Consider the following 18,940-nt stretch of genomic DNA (forward strand, 5'->3'; position numbering starts at 1 on the left):
CTCATAGTGGGTTCTATAGTGTTAGGTGATAGGATAAGAGGATATGGCCTCGGGTTGCACCAGAGGAGGTTCAGATTGGACATCAGGAAAAACTTCTTCACTGAAAGGGTTCTTAGGCACTGGCAGAGGCTACACAGGGAGGTGGTGGAGTCCCCATCCCTGGAAGTGTTTAACAGATAGGTAGATGAGGTGCTCAGGGATTGTTTAGTAGTGGACAGGTACAGTTGAAATCTGATCTCAAAGTTCGCTTCCAACCAAGTGATTACATGACTCCTGCCCCCTCCCCCTGTGCATTCACTGTGGGGTAGTTCTCAGTGGCCGAAGGACCATCAGTCCTTGCATGTATTTCCTAAATAAACTGATCTCATCAGCTGGAGAAGCGTTAACTGCATTGGCACTGAATGTGACTCGCTTTGTTGATATGTGGCATTCAGCAGTGCTTCCACAGTTGTCTTTGTTGGTAGACTCTTGTTTGTGCAGAAGAAGATGTAAAGGATGGGTGTCCTGGTTTGAAATGACTTGCAGCTCAGCTGCCCATGTTTGGGCTCGGGTCAGTGTGCTTCCCTGCCCCCCAGGCAGTGGCTCCGCTCTCTGCTTCGGAGGGCACTGCTGGTTACAGCCACGAGTACAGAACCGTGAGCTCTGGGGTGCCAAGAACTGAGGCATTGTCTTTGCTTTCTAACTCTTCCACTGCAGTTAGCTCCCATGGCTGGTTTTAAGGCTGAATTAGTGGCGTTCCATGCACAATTTGTAGTGTTATTGTTGTTTAAAAGCCATGCAGGTCACTTGGCTTATTTCATCCATCCAAAACCTTCTGGAACATTGCTTTAAGAGTGCATGGAAGGAAACATGGTGAACCTGCGTAGGGCACTTCTTTCTTCCTTGGAGATGTCAGTAGCTGAAGAGTTCTCTTTCACATGGCTGCTTAAATTAAGAACCTGATGTTTCCATTTGAAAGAAGAAAGCATTGGGCTGGGGCAGAGAAGGAAATCGTCCCAGTGCAGGAGATGCAGCATCCAGGGCTTTGGTGTGTTGCAGTTTTCGGTATCTGTGGTCGCTGTGGTGGTCAGCTGGCCACTGTTTGGCTCTGCCCCTACCAGGAACTGGTGTCTCGAGGCAGTTGCTTGGTGTGGCTGTAGCCTCCACGTCTGGCATCACTCGAGCATGGACAACAGCATGAGGTTTACTTCTGCATCTTACAGACAGCACAGATGAGTGGTTGTGAGCTCTCCTTTCTCACCTGGGCTGTTTGAGAGCTGTTGTGAGTTAGTCAGTGGTGGGACAGGAGAGAATTCAGACATCAGCAAAGCCTTCGTCTCCATTTCAACAATGGAAATAATGTGTGCGTAGATACATGATAACATCTGTCAGGTGTATTTTCTAGTGAGGCTTAGGACAAATGTCTTTGAGTAAAGACTTCTTCCTTGCGTAGGAAAACTCCCTGTCTATCGCAGAGCTGTTCTGAGCTTATTCTGTGGTACCTGCTTTTCCAGTCGCAGTTTGGCAGAGGCGTGCTCAGATGGGGATGTGAATGCTGTCCGGAAGCTGCTGGATGAAGGAAGAAGTGTAAATGAACACACTGAAGAAGGGGAGAGTCTCCTCTGCTTGGCCTGTTCAGCAGGATATTATGAATTGGCGCAAGTAAGTAACAAATACAATTGCGACTAAACCATTGTAAAGCATTGTCTAAGGAGCTCCTTTAACAGGTTAACGTTTTAGCTGTTCTGACGGTAATAATTTCTTATAATCTAAAGAGAGTATCAGTACATTTTACTGGGGGCTTCCAGTTACCGTTTATATTTTTTAATGGAAAATGCCGTCATATGTGTCTTCGGGTTTAAGGGACTCATCTGAGGAATCTGTCTTGTTTTATGATGTACCTGCTTGTCTGGCATTGTTCTCAATGCAGTCAAGCAGTTCTTCCAAGCAGACGTTGTCAGAGGATCTAAACCAGCAGCAAAATCAAACACTGGAGGTGGTTACCTTTTAAAAATGCATGTCTCAGCCATGCAATCCCTTTTTAAGTCACATCTGTACCAATAATATATTAATTACTGTTAATTTTTGCCTTTTATACCTGTGTATGGAAGGGCAGAAGTTATGCTGCTCCAAAGATACTTAGGTGATCAGTCTCCAAGGGACCAGCTTCGGTTTTGGTGCCAGGCAAGAGCACAGTGAGAAAACTGTTCACCTGTCAGCTTTACCTGGAGTTTGCTGTGGGCATCGCTGTGAATTTATGGTTCCTCTGCTGTCATTCTGGTTAGGGAGTTAGTTGCCCTGGGACTTTCACTGGCATTGGAAATGCCTGTGCCCTGTAACTGAACACTGATTTTGGCGGGTTTCAATAAAAGTAGCAAAGCAGTGTTTCCTGCAACAGAGCACAGTGCAGGTTAGAATGAAAATCAGTGCTGGGGAGTGCCCGTGTCTTCTCTGTTGAGGTGTGTTGCTGCAAGGGGATGTCACAGCTGGTGGGGAGCTGTTCCCACAAGCCCCGTGGAGCTGAGAGCAACACATTGGTGTGCCCATTTATTTGTTAAAGTGAGCTTTTTTTTTCTAGGTGCTGCTAGCAATGCATGCAAACGTTGAAGACCGAGGGAATAAAGGAGACATAACTCCCTTGATGGCAGCTGCTAGCGGAGGCTATGTGGACATTGTTAAACTTCTCCTCGTTCACTGTGCCGATGTCAACGCGCAGTCTTCAACAGGTAACTGGAGAGCAGGAGCATGAGGGGTTAATAGGACTGGCACATAAGGTGTGCAGCAGTTTTGAACTATTGGGTTCTGCCTGATAGTTCCATTCACAAGAAAATGGGACAGGAACTACGCACGGTGGATGTGTTGGAGTCTTACCTGGCTGTTATTGAAGACCATTTTTAATACAGACAGTAGTGGAAGGCACTGGTCCTGTGCAAATCGTTCTGGTGTTGGATGACCAGAAAAACGCTTGGAGTTTCATTTTTTCTACCTGTGTGAGAAAAATAAGGTGGCTGTGGAACACATCTGGTCCAGACCCTTTTTTTTTTTAATTTCAGTTCTTTGGGTATTGGTTGTTGTCTGTGTTGCTGATACTTGAGCACAGCTTCACTTGCCTCACAGAGAGTGTGAACCTGCAGCTGGATTCTGCTGATATTAACATAGAATTTAAACTTTGTTCAGATTTTTAAGAAGTTTGATGCTTGAACTACAAATTGTGGTTTTTATCTTGATATTTAGCCATATTAAGCAGAACTTACTGTAAAAATTGACTGCAGTGCTTAAATCCTGAGCCATATGTGATCGTCTGTCACTTCCAGTACCAGAGTCTGAAATTAAGACTTTACTTCCATCCAACCAGTAAAAGTTTTACAGGGGGCTACAAGGTACAGCCTCAGGCAAAACCACTCACACTCCTCCTACCCAAACTCTACAGTGAGCATGAAAATTTCTCATTGATCTTTGGTGTGAGGATTTGATCTCTTGTCATGTCCAGAAGTAGGAAGCATGATAATCAAAGAAGGAAAATTCTGATTCGTAATATTGGCTCAGCATTAAAACTCTTTCACTTTCATTGTGTTGAGATTTTACACCCAGCCTGGAATTATTTGCTGCAGTAACATTGCTGTGGGGTGAACTGCTGCTGCTTGGGATGTGCTTGTTTCTTTGCTGAACTGTAACAACTCATTTCCTTTCTCGTACGAGGGGTGAATGGTGGAAAAGGCGTTCACATAAACTGCTTCTCTGCAGGGAACACAGCGCTCACTTACGCCTGCGCTGGGGGCTTTGTTGACATAGTGAAGGTGCTACTGAAAGCCGGTGCTAACATAGAAGACCACAACGAGAACGGGCACACCCCCTTGATGGAAGCAGCCAGCGCGGGACACGTCGAGGTGGCAAGAGTGTTGCTGGAATACGGTGCGGGAATCAACACCCACTCCAACGAGTTCAAAGAAAGTGCCCTTACACTCGCGTGCTATAAAGGTATTGTCTCTGGCTGCCTTTGTGGTTCTCTTTAAACTGGGATTCATCTCACTAGAGCTACCAGCCATCTCTGACTGTTTTCTTAAGAGTTGTGGAGTTCTGGGACTTGATTTGACACTCGATGGCAGGAAATGCTCGTCCATGGAGTGACAATATTAAGCCTATCTAGCCATGTCCAGATGTGACAGACACATATTCATGTTGCAGATGAAAACTTGGGTTTGCCTGTGTCCAAACCTGTGCTCTGGCCAGAGCTCTCCTTGTGCCCTGCTGCCTCACTCTCTGTTTCATTCAGATCCGCCTCACCAACAATCTGCGAGTCCTGAAAACAATCTCTGTTAGCCTTCAGGAAAACTATGTTAGAATGAGTGTTCCCAGAATACCTGTTGGGTCAGAATGTGAGGATTACTGCTGAATGCTTTTCATTCAGAGTAATTTTGGAGAATTCCTATGAATCATTATGTCTTTTGAACTTGTATGGACTTTTGATGTAATTTCTTTTGCTGTTTCAAGTTTCTCTATACAGTAATTTGGTGCACTCATAACCCACTATGCTTCCAAGGTTTTCTTCCAAAAACCTCCATAAAGTTTCCAGCAGTTGTTTTTCTCCTAATAGGAGATTAAGACGTGGATTATTGTCCTAACTCCAGGTTTTGCCTCTGTGGTTGGAATTGGAGGATACATACCACGCATAACCCATCCAAGAACTCGCAGCTGACTTTGTCATGGATTCCTGCAGCCCACAGCAGCTCCTTGGAGATGTTTCAGTAGTAGCACTCCAGTGTTTGTTGGAGGAGCCTTCTTGTTTCTTCTGACCTAAAACTTAAGAGTGATGTTATGCAAGATCTTCATTGACTGGAGTTTTCCTGTGTTATCTTTGGCCAAGTGGTTGGGTGGCCTTCGGTTTAAACCGAAGTCAATGTAGAACTCAGTTTTGTTCTGGAGGAGGGTGCTCGTTGAGAGGATAAAGTGCACAGCTTGTAAGGGGTGCATTCTAGAATGCCAGAAGCCATAATAAAGTTAAAAACAAGTATTGGTAAAGATCACTAGAAACTTTTAGGAATAGTGTCATGTAAAATACTATCACATATGTATGTGTCTTACTTCTCAGACATATGGCTGTGACTGCTGTGATTAAAAAGTGAAGTTCAGATCCACACAGATCTGTCTCTGACAGATCATCTCCTCCGCTCGTGCGCTGCCTTGGAGCACTTCAGTGATCTGTCACTGGGCAGTTAAATAAGGAATAAGTACAGTCTCTCATGAGGAAAATTCCTGTTGTGTAAACTTGAATTCAAGAGATCCATCTTCCTGCTGGGGAGGCTCTTTGGGAATGCCTGCCTCAAGCCTGGCTGTCTGGTTTGCACTGTTATTTTTTAGACTACTTTGAAAAGAGCAGGTGTGCAAATTATAACTTATAAAATTCATAATAGCTGTGAAAAACTAAATGATTTCGTCAAATGTCTTGTCTGTACTAATAGAAGTTTACAGTATTAAAGGCTTGTTTATTTTGGTTTGTTTCATTTAAAGGCCATTTAGATATGGTTCGGTTTTTGCTGGAAGCTGGAGCTGATCAAGAGCATAAAACCGATGAGATGCACACAGCACTGATGGAGGCCTGCATGGTGAGTAGCCTTGATTCATACAGTTCCCATTTCGGTGAGAGAGGAACAAATAAGATGATGAAGTAAAGTGAGCCTTTGCTAACAGGCTGGTTTGGGTCTGCAAGTGAATGTGTGTTAGTTTTTACCATAGGAAAGCCTTCAATGTAGCTACTGCAGGTGACCAGCTTCCCCATTGGTCATACGGGAACATTATCCTAAATTTTGGGTGTAATGTGGTGTGTGAAATGCTCCCAGTGTGATGCACAGGGGTAGCGAGTCTACAGCACAATAAGGTAGCAGATTTTGCCCAAGCCACAATTTCTTTTGCAGTGTAAGCGTTAGTTTTCCACCTTTGTCGTTATAAACAAGGTCTCTCAGATGTCACAGGATGAGCCTTCCAGGTGTGCCCTGTGCTGGATGACCAACATGTTACACTTGTCCTCTTACTGCCGCACGAAGCGTTTGCGTGTAGGGACAGTTCACTCACTCCTAGGTCTCAGTAAGTGGTGCTGTGAGGTTTTTCTTTTGAAAATAAGGTGGTAGGTCTAAAGTAGATTAGTTCTTAGTTCTCAGGCAACTTGTGATTTCAAAGCGCCCATTGAGGAAAAGCTTCACTTTCCAAGAGCTTCATCTAATAAAGAGTGTGCTGTTGTGTCAAAACAGATTGGCAGCCTTTTCTGTCCAGACCTTAGGTGACCTTTTCTCTGTTCTTCAAGCTGGGAACTCCTTTGGAGTAAGAACGTGAACCTCAGTGTCATAGAAAGAACAGTGAACAGAGGAAAACTTTATTTGCCCCTCGTAACCTATAACCCGTAGAAGACAGGCTGCGATGTTCCTCCTGCCTTCCGAGAGCTGGTGGATCAAGTGTTCCTCTAGTGCAGTTGTGAGGTGATGATGCAAGTGGCCAAGGTCGGGTTCTAACGTCTCGAGATGTGTTGGAGTCTTCTAATAGTGAGATGGTAATAGTATCCTTGAAGAGTCTTCCTTGTATGAGAGCCTTGTGCCAATAATGAATTCCAAGGAACATGGTCGCAGTGCGTGTATGCTGTCACCTGAAGGAGATTGCAGTGTGACTGCCAGCTCCATGTTTTATGCACTCATTGCTTTGCTTAGGGTTAGTCGTTGGTTTTCATTTTTTTTCCTCCCTTCCTGGTGGCACAGCTGAGCTCTGACTTGCTGGGGAGGGTCCTGCTTGGGGAAGACAGTGGTGTGGGTCACCTGCACATTTTTAGCTCTTGGATATTTTAGATGTATTTGCATTACAGCATTTGCATTGACCTTTAAAACCAACAGAGGAAATTGGTCCTTGAAAGTCCCCAATCCGAGTCCAATGTGGAGTTTGTTCCATGTTAACCCGTGGTTGCACGCCTGCAGAAGGAAACCATTCCACCATTCCACAATTATTGTGACTTCTCCCAGTTTTCCCAAAACAGTTCCCACTGTTTTCCAACTAATGAACACTGCAGATCCAAGAGACCAAGCTATCTGCTTTCTGGTCACCACTGACTCTGGTAGTGCCTCTGAGTTTTGCTGTGTTTTGGTCAGGAGGGACCTCCACACTGAGGAGAAGGCCTTTAGCTGGAGGTGGTGGATTTTGGCTTTAGCAGCTTCCTGAAGCACAACAGCCTGGCTTTACCTTACAGACTCTATTGCCATCAGTCTCCGGACACTCACTGCCTGCGTTGGGGTCAGCTTCAGGCAAGTGTTGACAGGAGCTGCGTGTTTGACATCCTCTTGCCCTTTTTCCATAGCTCTGCGTTAGCTGCTTGAGCTACAGCTGACAGTTCTGGTGAGATCAGAAAGAGACACTAGGAGTTTGCTTGAGGTTACTGATCTTTATACAAAAGAAGCTCTTTAATTTGAGGAACTAATGGAATTCTTGTCTATCTCATCTGGTTTGCCCCATGGTATTGCCTAGCTTTATTCAGATTTCCTGCCAAGGACACAACAAGAACACATCTGCTGTTTGCCACAAAAATCAGCCCTTCTTATGTCTTCCTCGGGAAGAATTGTTGTCCAGCAAAATCTGTGAGTGTGTATTGGGGCTCGTTTAAAGAATTAATCCAGCCATACTGTTATATCCCGGAGAACCCGTGTTTCAGAACACAGGGCTGACTCCTCAGAGCTGACTGACAGTTCAGTCCTGGAAGAGTGCCATGTTCCTTTGGTTGGGAGATGGAGCGGCTAAGGTGATGCACCAAATACCTGTGCAGCTGCCGTATGCAAGGCAGCAAGGGGTTTTCTCTCCAGAGAGATGCAAGGAGCATGCGGTGATTCAGGGCTTTCGTTTGGAGTTCTTTTTCACCCTTAAGTTATCCTGTGAATTGTCAAGCCAGGTCAAGTACGGAAGGTCTTCTGGTAAGGCCCTCAGACCTTCTGTACCTCACTGAGCACCCTGAATGGGCTGAACCTTCCCCCTGCATTAGGGTAACTTGGTCATTTGGTTCAGTTTTCCAAGATCTTTTCTCCAAATCGTTCCACAAATTTGGGTCCCGGTTTCTGAAGTCATGTGGGAGGGAGAAACGGTGCGTGTGTTTCTTCTCTTATAATGCTCAAACTTCTTGTTTTTTCACCTCTCAGATGTGTTGTGGCTCTCTGCAAACCACACCTAAGGTGAAACTTGGAGTTTTGGTGCTTGGTCTGTTCCAGGTCGCTCTGAGGAGCTCAGCAGTGGTTTTTAGAGAAGCTGCAGCTGCATTTACATGCTTTGATTTCTAAGGGCTCACACAGACTGCTCTGGCTGTCCTCAGTCTCTGGCCTCTGTGGCACAGAGTGCTTTGCCCTAAAGCACTTTTCAGTCTCCTTCCCTTACCTGCCTCACTGTAACCCACTTCAGTTTCTCTGCGGGTCTCTGCCCCAGGATCTAGAAATGGTCAGGTGGAGCTTTTCTTTGTAGAAGCCATGAATCAACTACATGGAAAAAGATCTTTTATCTGATGCTTCTTTTGGGGTTTGGTCATGGAGCAGGTTTATCACTACTTGTTTGCTCTTTCTTACTTCAGTGTCCCAGGTATTTTGCTGGATGTTTGATAAAGTCTTATCCCATAACTCTTTCCCTGCTCCCCCAAGAAAGGAAAGAAACCCCAACATACATCTAGCTCTTATTTCTTCATGCATTTAAACCAACCTTGGATGGAGATGGAGACTTAAAGGTCAGTTCTATCCATAACAATGGTAGGGATTGAACCATCATCAGTAAACAGACCCTGTCTGTTTAGGGTCATTTTTAGACTTCGTAGGTTAGTGGTTGCACCTACAACATCAAGTGACTTCTGCTGTTCCTGATCTTTGTGTCCTCATTGTTCTGTAGGATGGACACGTGGAAGTGGCGCGCTTGCTCTTGGACAGTGGTGCTCAAGTGAACATGCCAGCAGACTCGTTTGAATCTCCGCTCACACTGGCTGCTTGCGGTGGACATGTGGAGTTAGCGGCTCTCCTGATCGAAAGGGGAGCCAACCTGGAGGAAGTCAATGATGAAGGCTACACTCCGCTGATGGAGGCTGCCCGGGAAGGCCATGAAGAGATGGTGGCCTTGCTGCTGGCCCAAGGTGAGGACGCGGGCATATTGGCTATGAGGAGAGTGGTGCTGGGTGTTTGCCATTAGGTATTCTGTGCCAATTCCTCTGATGTACCACATGGCTGTCACCACTCATTGCTGTGACTGCAGAGCAGAGCTGAAACACCCCAGCTGTAGAGGTGGTGAGCATTCACCTTCCTACCCTGTATCTGGTCCATTAAATAACAGCTGTTTTGTTTCCCAGGGGCAAATATCAATGCACAGACAGAAGAAACGCAGGAAACGGCTCTTACCCTGGCCTGTTGCGGAGGGTTTTCTGAAGTAGCTGACTTTCTCATTAAGGCGGGAGCTGATATAGAGCTTGGTTGCTCAACGCCATTGATGGAGGCTGCTCAAGAGGGTCATCTTGAGCTGGTGAAATACTTGCTGGCAGCAGGTACATGTGCAGTGAGAACGGTCACACACGCAGGTATTACAGACTCCGTGTTCTATATGAATTAGGAGATACCAGGCCTTGGTACAGGCAGTGTTCTAACAAGAAACTGTGTTCTTTAATAACTTAGCATGAGGGGAAAAAAGCACGTTACACCTTAATATTTTGTGGTATTGTTAACAGAGGAAAGTGCCTCATGGAGCACTGGATTCTGTTGTGTATCTAAAAATTACCAGACAACAAAAATATCAGTTGTTTCCAGATAACTGCATTTAGGACAGTGTGTTACTACAGATGATGTTTGGGTTTATGTGCTGCTCCTGCTCTGACAGCCTGATGGCCTGCAGGCAGTCTCCCTGAGTAGCCAGTACCCTAGGAGTTGTGTCCTGGGAAACTGTGCAAGGCAGATTCTGGAATGTGCTGAATTCCTGTGCTGAACGAGTTTTACTACTACATGGTACAGTTGTAAAAATCAAATCTTGCTGGAGTTGAGAGGAGACATCCCTTCCATGCTTACTGTCTGTTTGAGGTTGGCAGGGACTGAAGTGTAGTGTTACTGCCGAAGTACATAAACAAAAAGCAGCTGCATTGTAGAAACCTTCCTTGTTACGGGAGGTGATTTATTTGTATGCTCTTTACTAAGAATAAGCATAAAATTGTCTGGGTTTGTAATTCTAGACAGTAGCGCTCCCTGCGCACCGAGGGACAGGGACAACTGTGTCTCTGTGCGGTGACAGCAGGATGCGACACGCAGCGCCACCTCACCCACAGCGCTGCTGGCTCTTCGCTGCTGATAGTGTAGAATGTGAATTGAGGAGTTGTTGTTCGGCATCAGGGAGTGTCCAAACACATCCCGCACCTTGAAATGAATCACAGACTCACAGCATGTCCTGAGTTGGAAGGGACCCACAAGGATCATCAAGTCTCCTGTCCCTGCAGAGGAGACCCCAGCATTCACTCCATGTGTCTGAGGGCACTGGCCAAAGGCTGCTGGAATATCATCAGGCTCGGCACTGTGACTGCTTCCCTGGGGAGCTGTTCCAGTGCTCCACCATCCTTGGGGAGAAGAACCTTCTCCTAATGTCTAATCTAAGCCTCCTCTGGCATCTTCCTGCTATTCCTTCATGTCCTGTCATTGGTCACCAGAGAGGAGAGCTCAGCTCCTGCTCCTCCTCCTCCCCTTGAGGAAAGTGTAACTGTGATGAGGTCTCCTCTCAGTCTCTTTTCCTCCAGGCTGAACAGACCCAGTGACTTCAGCCACTCCTCACGCACTTCCACTCTAAACCTTCCACCAACTCCGTGTCCTCCTCTGGAGACTCCCCAATAGCTTTAGATCCTTTTTATACCGTGGCGCCCAGAACTGCATGCAGTACTTGTGGTGGGGCCACCCCAGTGTGGAGCAGAGTAGGACGATGAGAAAACAACTAAACACTGGCATTTGTGGTTGAGGGATGATGCATAGCAGGAGCCATGCACAGTTGCCATGTACCTGACACGTAGGAAGCTGGTCACATCACTCCCAACAAAACTGTTTTAAAGCAAATTATTTTAAAGGGAAGAAATTCAATTTGGATGGACTTATAAGTATTAATCCTTGTTCATTGCCTTTTGTCTGCTTTTCCTTGGCATGTGGCTCCTTGTCAAAGGGACGGCCCAGCCAATGGTCTAGGTTCACTTCTGTTTGTTGTAACAACTGAAACCTTCAGTGCTGTGGAGGGAGCATAGGAATAAGCAAGCAGATAGGTTTAAGTGCTGAGATTACCAGTCGTGCCTTTCCCAAGCCTTGGCTGATCCCCTCTCCTCAGAGAATTTTTCACGTGTGTGAGCAGTTCCCTTGGGCTGTGGAAGCTGCTGGTCAGCAGGACGAACCTATTGTCACAGATAGTGTTCCTTGATGTTTTTGTTGTTCTGATTGCCATACTTGACAAGGAGATGTCCAATAACACAGAACTACTCTGTTTGTAGGAGCCAACGTTCATGCCACCACAGCGACAGGAGACACGGCTCTGACCTATGCCTGTGAAAATGGACACACTGATGTTGCAGACGTGTTGCTTCAGGCTGGTGCTGATCTGGTAAGAGTTCTCCTGCATCTTGTGGGGCAAGAGTTTCGGTATCGATCTGTACACCAAAGCTGAAATGCTTACAGGAGCAGAAAGGTGATTTTAGCAATTGAGACCCAGGCATGGGTATGAAAAGGGGCATGAGAGAAGCTTCTTTAAAAGTCTTCATATTCTGTTTGATATGAAAAATAAATGTTCTGCTTGAGTGATCTTTTATCCGTTAGGTGAAAAGCCTTAGCGATAGTTTACGCGTGAGACAGTTGACTATCTGCATTTCAGGATAATCCACTCATTTCAGTGTCAGCAGGATATGTTTCTGCGTTGCCTTTACTTGCTGTGGTACTTCATTATTCCCAGACTCTTGTGGATGAGGGTTCACCTGCTCTGCTGCTCTGAATCTGAAAAGATTTAATGTTAGAGCCACTGATTCTCTGGTTTAGTGTTGGTTTCTGCACACTGGGAACCACAATCCCCCAGGCTAAGCAATGCCTTTTCAATGAGTGCCATAATGTGGTCTCCTTTCCTTCTCCGAGACCTCTTTTCTTGCTTGTAACCCTTGGGTTTATCCCGCTGCTGTCACAGGGCTTGTGTTCTGTAACGTGGTGAATAACCAAGATGTTCACATCGCAGTTGGTACTCTTGTCATGTTGTGCAGCAGGAGAGCTAGAGCTGCGTCTTCCTCAGCCACAGGGATGTGATGTTTGGGTTTGTTTGGAGTTTAAGCAGGAAAAGGTGATTGACCTGTTGGTCTCCCAAAGGATTTCAGGAGCCTTGTGTCTTCTCAGACCTGAGCAGGGACACTTGTTCCTTTGGTTGCCTTTTGATTCCTTCTCCCATGATGCTCCTCTGTTTTCCTACATGTCTGCTTTACGGGGGCTTTTGATTTGAGGAGCAAGTTATGGTTTTTTGTTGGATATCTTAGAGGGTTTTGTTCTTTTTAAATAATAAGAATACCACAAAAGATTATCACTTACCCTGATAAATCACCATCCTGATGAAGTGACTGAAACCTCAGTCTGAAATGCAGGAGTTTTAAAGTTTATCTTTACAAAAATAAATAAATGAATGCTGTAATCATGAATTAGTGAAACTCTTCTTGGGGAATATAATTCTTTTCAGACCTTGTTAGTTCTTCTACAGCAAAGTTGTTCTTCATGTACTTTTCCCAGGGAGGAGGAGGGCTGTGTCAGTGGGACGAGGTGGTGGGGGTGGCTGTTTGGCACTTCTGCTGCGCTTCACTTGCTGCAGGGGTGGGAACCGAGCACCAACCCTCTGGGAGGGGCAGGAGAGCTTTTTGGGGGTTACTGGGTATTGAAAAGAATATTTAGGCGCTTGATTAGCAGCCTTCCAGTACCCAAAGGGAGGCTACAAGAAAAGAAAGTGATAGGACCAGGGGGAATGGTTTTAAATTGGAAGGGGCAAGATTTAGACTAGACATTAGGAAGAAATTCTCCACGATGAAGGTGGGGAGGCCCTGGCCCAGGTTGCCCAGAACAGTGGTGGCTGCCCCGTCCCTGGAGGTGTTCAAGGCCAGGTTGGATGGGGCTTGGAGCAACCTGGTTCAGTGGGAGGTGTCCCTGCCCATGGCAGGGGGTGGAACTGGGTGGGCTTTGAGATCCCTTCCAACCCAAACCATTCTATGATTCTATGATTATGAAGAAGTACAACCCCTGCAGTGTTGCACAGTGAGGGGCAACACAAAAATATCAGTTGCAGTGCACAAATTTTTCAAAGTCTGCAAGGATTGCTGCTTAAACATCACTTCTGATTATTAGAGTGAAGTCATTTTGACTTTTTCCCTCTCCCAGCTCCAACGTGTTGTGCTTGTGCCTCATTAGGATCCAGTTCTGGTCAGCATCACTGAGAAAAAACTTGTGCTTTCTGAAGAGAATTTTTTTTTTTTTTTTACTGCATTTTCTTCCAGTGCAAATCAAAGTGGTAGCTGGCAAGGAACATAGAGTGAGGGAGGAAAAGAACATTGAACATGGAAGGGAGAGCTTCCATGTGGATCAAACAGTGCTGAGTTGTGGTTGTAACTACATGTGGTGCAATGTTGCTTGTGGGCTCAGAGTAGTGCCCTGTCAAACCTGTGGGTTGCTTTGCTCCACTGGAAGTTGGAAGCTGCGTTAAATGAATTGATCTGTGTGATTGCACTGAGGAAGGTGTCTGGAGAGTCTGCCTCGCTGCCAGGGTAGGGAAAAGCTACTTTGGCAGCACCATGGAAGGTTCTTCTAGGTTTCAGTTTTTATCAGTAAGTTCACTGAGGCTAGGTGATATCACCAAGGTGTCTCAAGAAGCGTGATGGAGCAGAGCACTGGATGGAGATCTGGACTAATGCGTCTTGGTCTGTCTTCATCTGTCGGGGTAATTCTGTTCTCCTTCTGGTGTTCAGACACAGCAAATGAAAGCACATCTGCAGTTGCTTTGCTTCCTCTCCTTTTTCGTCTTGCAACTTCAGTCTTTCATAGAATCATGGAGTAGTTTGGGTTGGAAAGGACCTCAAAACCCATCAAGTTGCAACCCCCTGCCATGGACAAGGACCCCTCCCACAGGTCCCACTGTTTTCCTGGGATTGCTTTTGCTGACGTTCCATTGCAAAAGCCTCTGTTCCTGAGGCTGATCTCCCAGTCTCTGCAGGGCTGGACGTGCAGCATCTCCATGTGTGGTGGAGTGTTCCTTTCTGGGGCAAACGCTGGTTATGTGTCCAGCAGTAAATAAACCCGGGATGAGGGCTGTTCTCTGTTGGCAGGAACAACTGAACCCACTGAGCCGTCTGTGCAGTGCAGCGCTGGGCCCGGAATGTCAGTGACTGTGCTGCCACCCCTAGAGCGGTGTGTCCACACTGCGGTATTGGGAGCACACATTGTGCATTCCTGGTTATGGGATGAGGTCTCGAAGGGCTTCTCAGGGGTGTGAGGCCTCAGAGAGAAGTGGAGACTAACTTGAGGTCCCATTTTCCATGCTGCCCATTGGGAACATTCCCTGGTGACCTCCTGTCCTGTGGTTCTGGACAGGGCCAGCGCCATGCCAGAGAGGCTGCACAGGTATAACGCAGTGTGAAGGACCAGCTTCTCTCCTGGTCCTGTTGTGTTTACTTGGTAGAAATGGAGCCACCACTGGATTTTGCTGTTATTACTCTATTGTTTTATGAGACACCTGCATATTGACTTTTCTTCCAGACCAGGAAGGCAAGGTGCACAGTCTTTGAGGATTTTTCTTCTCCTTGATTCTACACTGAGGTTAGAAAGCTGATCTTTCTTCCCCAAGTGCTCTTCAGTTAAAGGAACAGTAAACACTAATTGTCAAGACTTGTTGCAACCAGTTCTCCCATTTCTTCCCAGTTCAGAGCCTTTATTTCATACAATCTGCTAGAAGACCTGAAATCTTTCTTGGCTTCTCAGATCTCTTTTCAGTTGTCAGGAGGTCAGGACTGAGGGGGCTTTGAGGTGTAGAGTTTGAGACTGCAGGTGTGAAGAGGAGCCTCTTCCGGGCTGGGTTAGCCGAATCGGCACAGGGCAGAAAATGGTTCTGTCAGAGGGATTCCTCTGTTCTGCCTCTTGAAAACTGAACTCTTCCAGCTTTGCTGAAGTTACCCAACTAGCTCTACTGAGCTGATTCCTGGATGGTTCCTCGTGTCAGGTTGAGGTTTTGTCAATCTCGAAACAGAACCTTAAGCTAAAGTTTGAGCATGTTTTATGATGAGGGTGGTCAGACGCTGCAAGGTGCTGCCCAGAGAAGTTGTGGCTGCTCCATCCTTGAAAAAGTTCAAGGCCACGTTGGATGGGGCTTTGACCAACCTGATCCAGTGGGAGGTGTCCCTGTTCACAGCAGTGGGATTGGAACTGGGTGGGCTTTAAGGTCCCCAACCCAAACCATTCCATGATTCTAAGATAAGTGATCCCAGTCTCTGCAGAGTTTTGTCTGCTCTAGGAGCAATTGTTGCCCCCACAGCTCAGCACAAGAAGGTGGTCCAGAATGGGAACTCTTTCTTTCCAGGGACAGATCCTCTCGCCCAGATATCAGAGTTCAGGAACCACTGAAGATCTGTAGATCTCTGTTACACTTATTAAGGAATATGGCTTTATAAGAACCAGAAGAACTAAATGATGACTGAAATGAAGTTTCTTTGGCTTCTGGTTAATTTTCCCTTATAAAAAAAGCAAGCATTCCTGGGAATGCCGAGTGTCAGAGTGCACACTCAGCTGTGTGTGTCTGCTGCAGAGCTGCTCAATCCTCTACTGTGTTTTGATGAGTCTGTATCTCCTTGTGACTAATTGTTTATGAAGTCTGGCTTATTGCCAGGTATTCTGATGCTCCTCTTTAACAGATCTGTCTTCTCCGTGTCCATACAGGGACAAAGTTGGTTTGTCAAAATCTGTTACAAAACTCGCTTGGCAGGCCTGTACCTTCCCTGTTAACGTATTGAGTTGGAAATGGGCTTGCTTCTGCCAGGCACGTGAGTGCCTGAAGCTGAGGCATGGCTGAAGGCTGCAGTCTGGGATCCCATCTGTGCCCTGGTTGCGTTCTGGCTCCCTTATTGCCTGCAGGACTCGAGGCTTTCAGGGTCTGAGCTCCTGACACTGGACTAAATGTAAATTTTCCTTGTTTATAAACTTCATTCTGGGAACAAAACACCCACTTTGGGTTGTGTGATTAATAAGGGTAAAATTTTGGAGGTTAGAACTCTGAAATAAAAGCATTTTTTCTGAGCAGAAGGATAGTTCAGTAGCTTCAGGGAAAACCAACCAGCCCTGCAGGAATAGAGTTATTCCCGTGCGTGGCAAGTATTTGTCTAATCTCGAGGGTGAGAAGTGGGAGGAGACTTGTGTTTTCCCTATAAGAGTTCTCATTTGATGGGTTTTTTTTCCCCCCTTTCTTCTTTGTTCTTTCCTAGCATTTTCCTTTCTTGCAGAGCTTGTCTGCAGCAAGGCAGGCATGGGGCATAGTTGTTCCCACAGGAACTGAGCTACGGGCTGGAAAGCTCACAGAGTATGAATGATACTTAATGAGAGGTGGCGTCTCGCTTTAACACTTTATACCCTTCTGTGAGCTAAAAGTGCCTGCTTGGATGCCTGTACCCTTTTAGTGTGGGATCAGACCTGGGCAAAACACTGTGCTTCCAGTCTCCTTTCTGAACAGTCTCTCCTGCTCTTGACAGCATGGCTTCATCTTAACCTGTTTCAGTGTAGCTGAAAACTAAAGAGTTCTCTTTTGGACAGTGAGAAGATCCCAGCTTTTCACAGCTGGGATGTACAGGAAAGAGTTTTAAATTGGGCATTTCTAGTCTGGGCTGCCTGGCGGCTGTATGAGGCACTGCTGTCTGGAGGATTAGGTTAGCAATGGAGTTCATGTTTCTGCTACAAGATATAGGGCTGCTTTTATGTTGTAAATGAGAGATGGATGAGAACTCCTGAGGGCAGCTTCATCTTTGCATTCATCTTATTTTACACTGTCAAGTTTTCCCCAAAGCTCTTTATTCTTGTTAAAATTCCACATGTGACCTTCCTTAAAAGACTGGAACTGGCTACCTGGCACCCAGAGCTGCAGCTGGATAAAAAATGCATACATACATGCAGGCTGGCCACACTGCCTCGAGTCTTCACTTCTGCCGAAATATGTTTACAGATAGATGTTTTTGTCATTGCGGGGATTGTTGCTTTTTCTCCAGCTGATAACATCTTTCACACTAACGTGACTTTTTAATTAGAAGCTCACTTTCCTGTATGTGTGCAACACGCTGCATGTTTGGTGGTGTGTGTGCAAGACAGCATTGAAACACCTACAGGAGTAACCAATAGTTTATGGACTCGACTGCAGCCCTGCTGGAGACAGCGGCGTTATTACAGTGAGGGATCTGGGAAGCTGTTGTGCTCTCCTGTGCTGTTTCTTGAACCATAAAGGTTTGCAGGTCTTTTTAGATGTAGCCCTCAGTCTCTTATGAGATGCCAAAGGTTGTAGGACAGGTGAAGCAGATCTTTGTAGTTAACACCTTTTGGGTGTTGAGTGGCAGTCTCTGGCACAGAGTGCAACAAAATCCGCTCTTCTGCCAGCAGTCAACAAAAAGTCATCTTATAGTTAGTGAGATGCTGTGTGTGGCCTTTGTGCTCTCTTGGCTTGTGGCAGGAGCCTTCACTAGCGAGAGCTGCATTGCTTCGTCTTCTCTTTGTGCTTGCTTGCCTAATTCCAGCAAAACAGTTTCCAGCTGATGGATCTAATCCATTTAAGTTCCGATTCCAGGTCTTCATGACCAAGGACATTTATTTATAGAACAAAAGCCGTGAGTTCTTCTTTTTCCTTCCGCAGGACAAGCAGGAGGACTTAAAGAAGACTGTTTTGGAGGGCATAGAGCCGGGCAAGCATCAGGTGAGGTTGGCCTTTGATGCTTGTAAGCTGCAGCCTCAGGACACATGCAAATAAGAAGCATGGCTTTATGGCATCTGAATTACTTCAAAAATACAAAGACTCACTGTGTAAACTAGACATGTGATCTCTCCTTCATTTCCCCTTCTGCCGGGCTTTAGAAAACTCTATTTTTAAGAAACAGTGCCTCGGCCTTCACAAATGCAGTGAGTTCTCACCTCGCGTCTGTTAGCAGGAGCAGCTCTGTTAAGCCTGTTAGTACCTATCCACCTTCTTTAAAGATTTCCCTTCTCAGTTATTTACTTTAAACAAGAGGCCCATCTGAGCGTTCAATGCCTCTGAAACGCTGGTTTGCTCCCTGTCTCGGGAAGGGTGTCTGGGACAGCGGGGTTGGTGGCTGCTGGAATCCTGTGACCCTTGATAGGACTTCAATCTCAACAGTTAGAAAAGTAGCGTTTTGTTTAGAACTATTGTTTGACTTTTGTCTTGCATCAAAAACTTTGCCTAAAACATTTTGCTCAGAGTTCTGTTTCGATTTCCGTTCAATATTTCCTGCTGCCGTGGCTGAGAGAGGCTTGTTAAAAGATTGAAGAGAGCAGTTGGGCCTTGCTTTTGGAAATGCAGATTTTTGTTCTAGGACTTTTAAATAACACATGGCATTGGAAACAAACTCGAAAAGAAATATCCCAGTGAATGATCCTTGCCAACCATGGTTACTGTGAGCCAAGGCGAATAACAGGGGAGGGAGAGCCCGTATGCAAACGATCTTGGAATTGCCTAAAACAGAACTCCAACTCAACGATAAAAAATACCAATCATTGTCATAAGATGCTTCTGATGACCCTGCTTGTGCTCTGCTCCCTGAAGTGCTGACTTGTCTAGAGAGGAAATAATGATTCCTGACTGGATTCTCCTGTCCTTTGAGTCCCAGAAGAAAAGGTGCAGATAGGAAACTCTTCCCTGGCTCAGGTCACACTCTTGCTTTCCCTTCCCTCCTTTCTGCTGC

At 46.0% G+C, this 18,940-nt stretch overlaps 1 protein-coding gene across 1 annotated transcript in view; it reads left to right on the plus strand.

The window, feature by feature from the left end:
- Positions 1–18,940, plus strand: part of ANKHD1 (ankyrin repeat and KH domain containing 1) — a 124,465-nt gene that overhangs the window by 49,163 nt on the left and 56,362 nt on the right. Inside the window, exons 5-12 of the mRNA XM_054079703.1 lie at positions 1,494–1,641; positions 2,558–2,705; positions 3,724–3,957; positions 5,488–5,582; positions 8,872–9,109; positions 9,323–9,514; positions 11,477–11,586; positions 17,878–17,937. Of these exons, the coding sequence (XP_053935678.1) occupies positions 1,494–1,641; positions 2,558–2,705; positions 3,724–3,957; positions 5,488–5,582; positions 8,872–9,109; positions 9,323–9,514; positions 11,477–11,586; positions 17,878–17,937 (1,225 nt within the window). The remainder of the gene's footprint in view (positions 1–1,493; positions 1,642–2,557; positions 2,706–3,723; positions 3,958–5,487; positions 5,583–8,871; positions 9,110–9,322; positions 9,515–11,476; positions 11,587–17,877; positions 17,938–18,940) is intronic.

Source organism: Cuculus canorus, chromosome 14, assembly GCF_017976375.1.
Source record: "Cuculus canorus isolate bCucCan1 chromosome 14, bCucCan1.pri, whole genome shotgun sequence".
Classification (NCBI taxonomy): domain Eukaryota; kingdom Metazoa; phylum Chordata; class Aves; order Cuculiformes; family Cuculidae; genus Cuculus; species Cuculus canorus.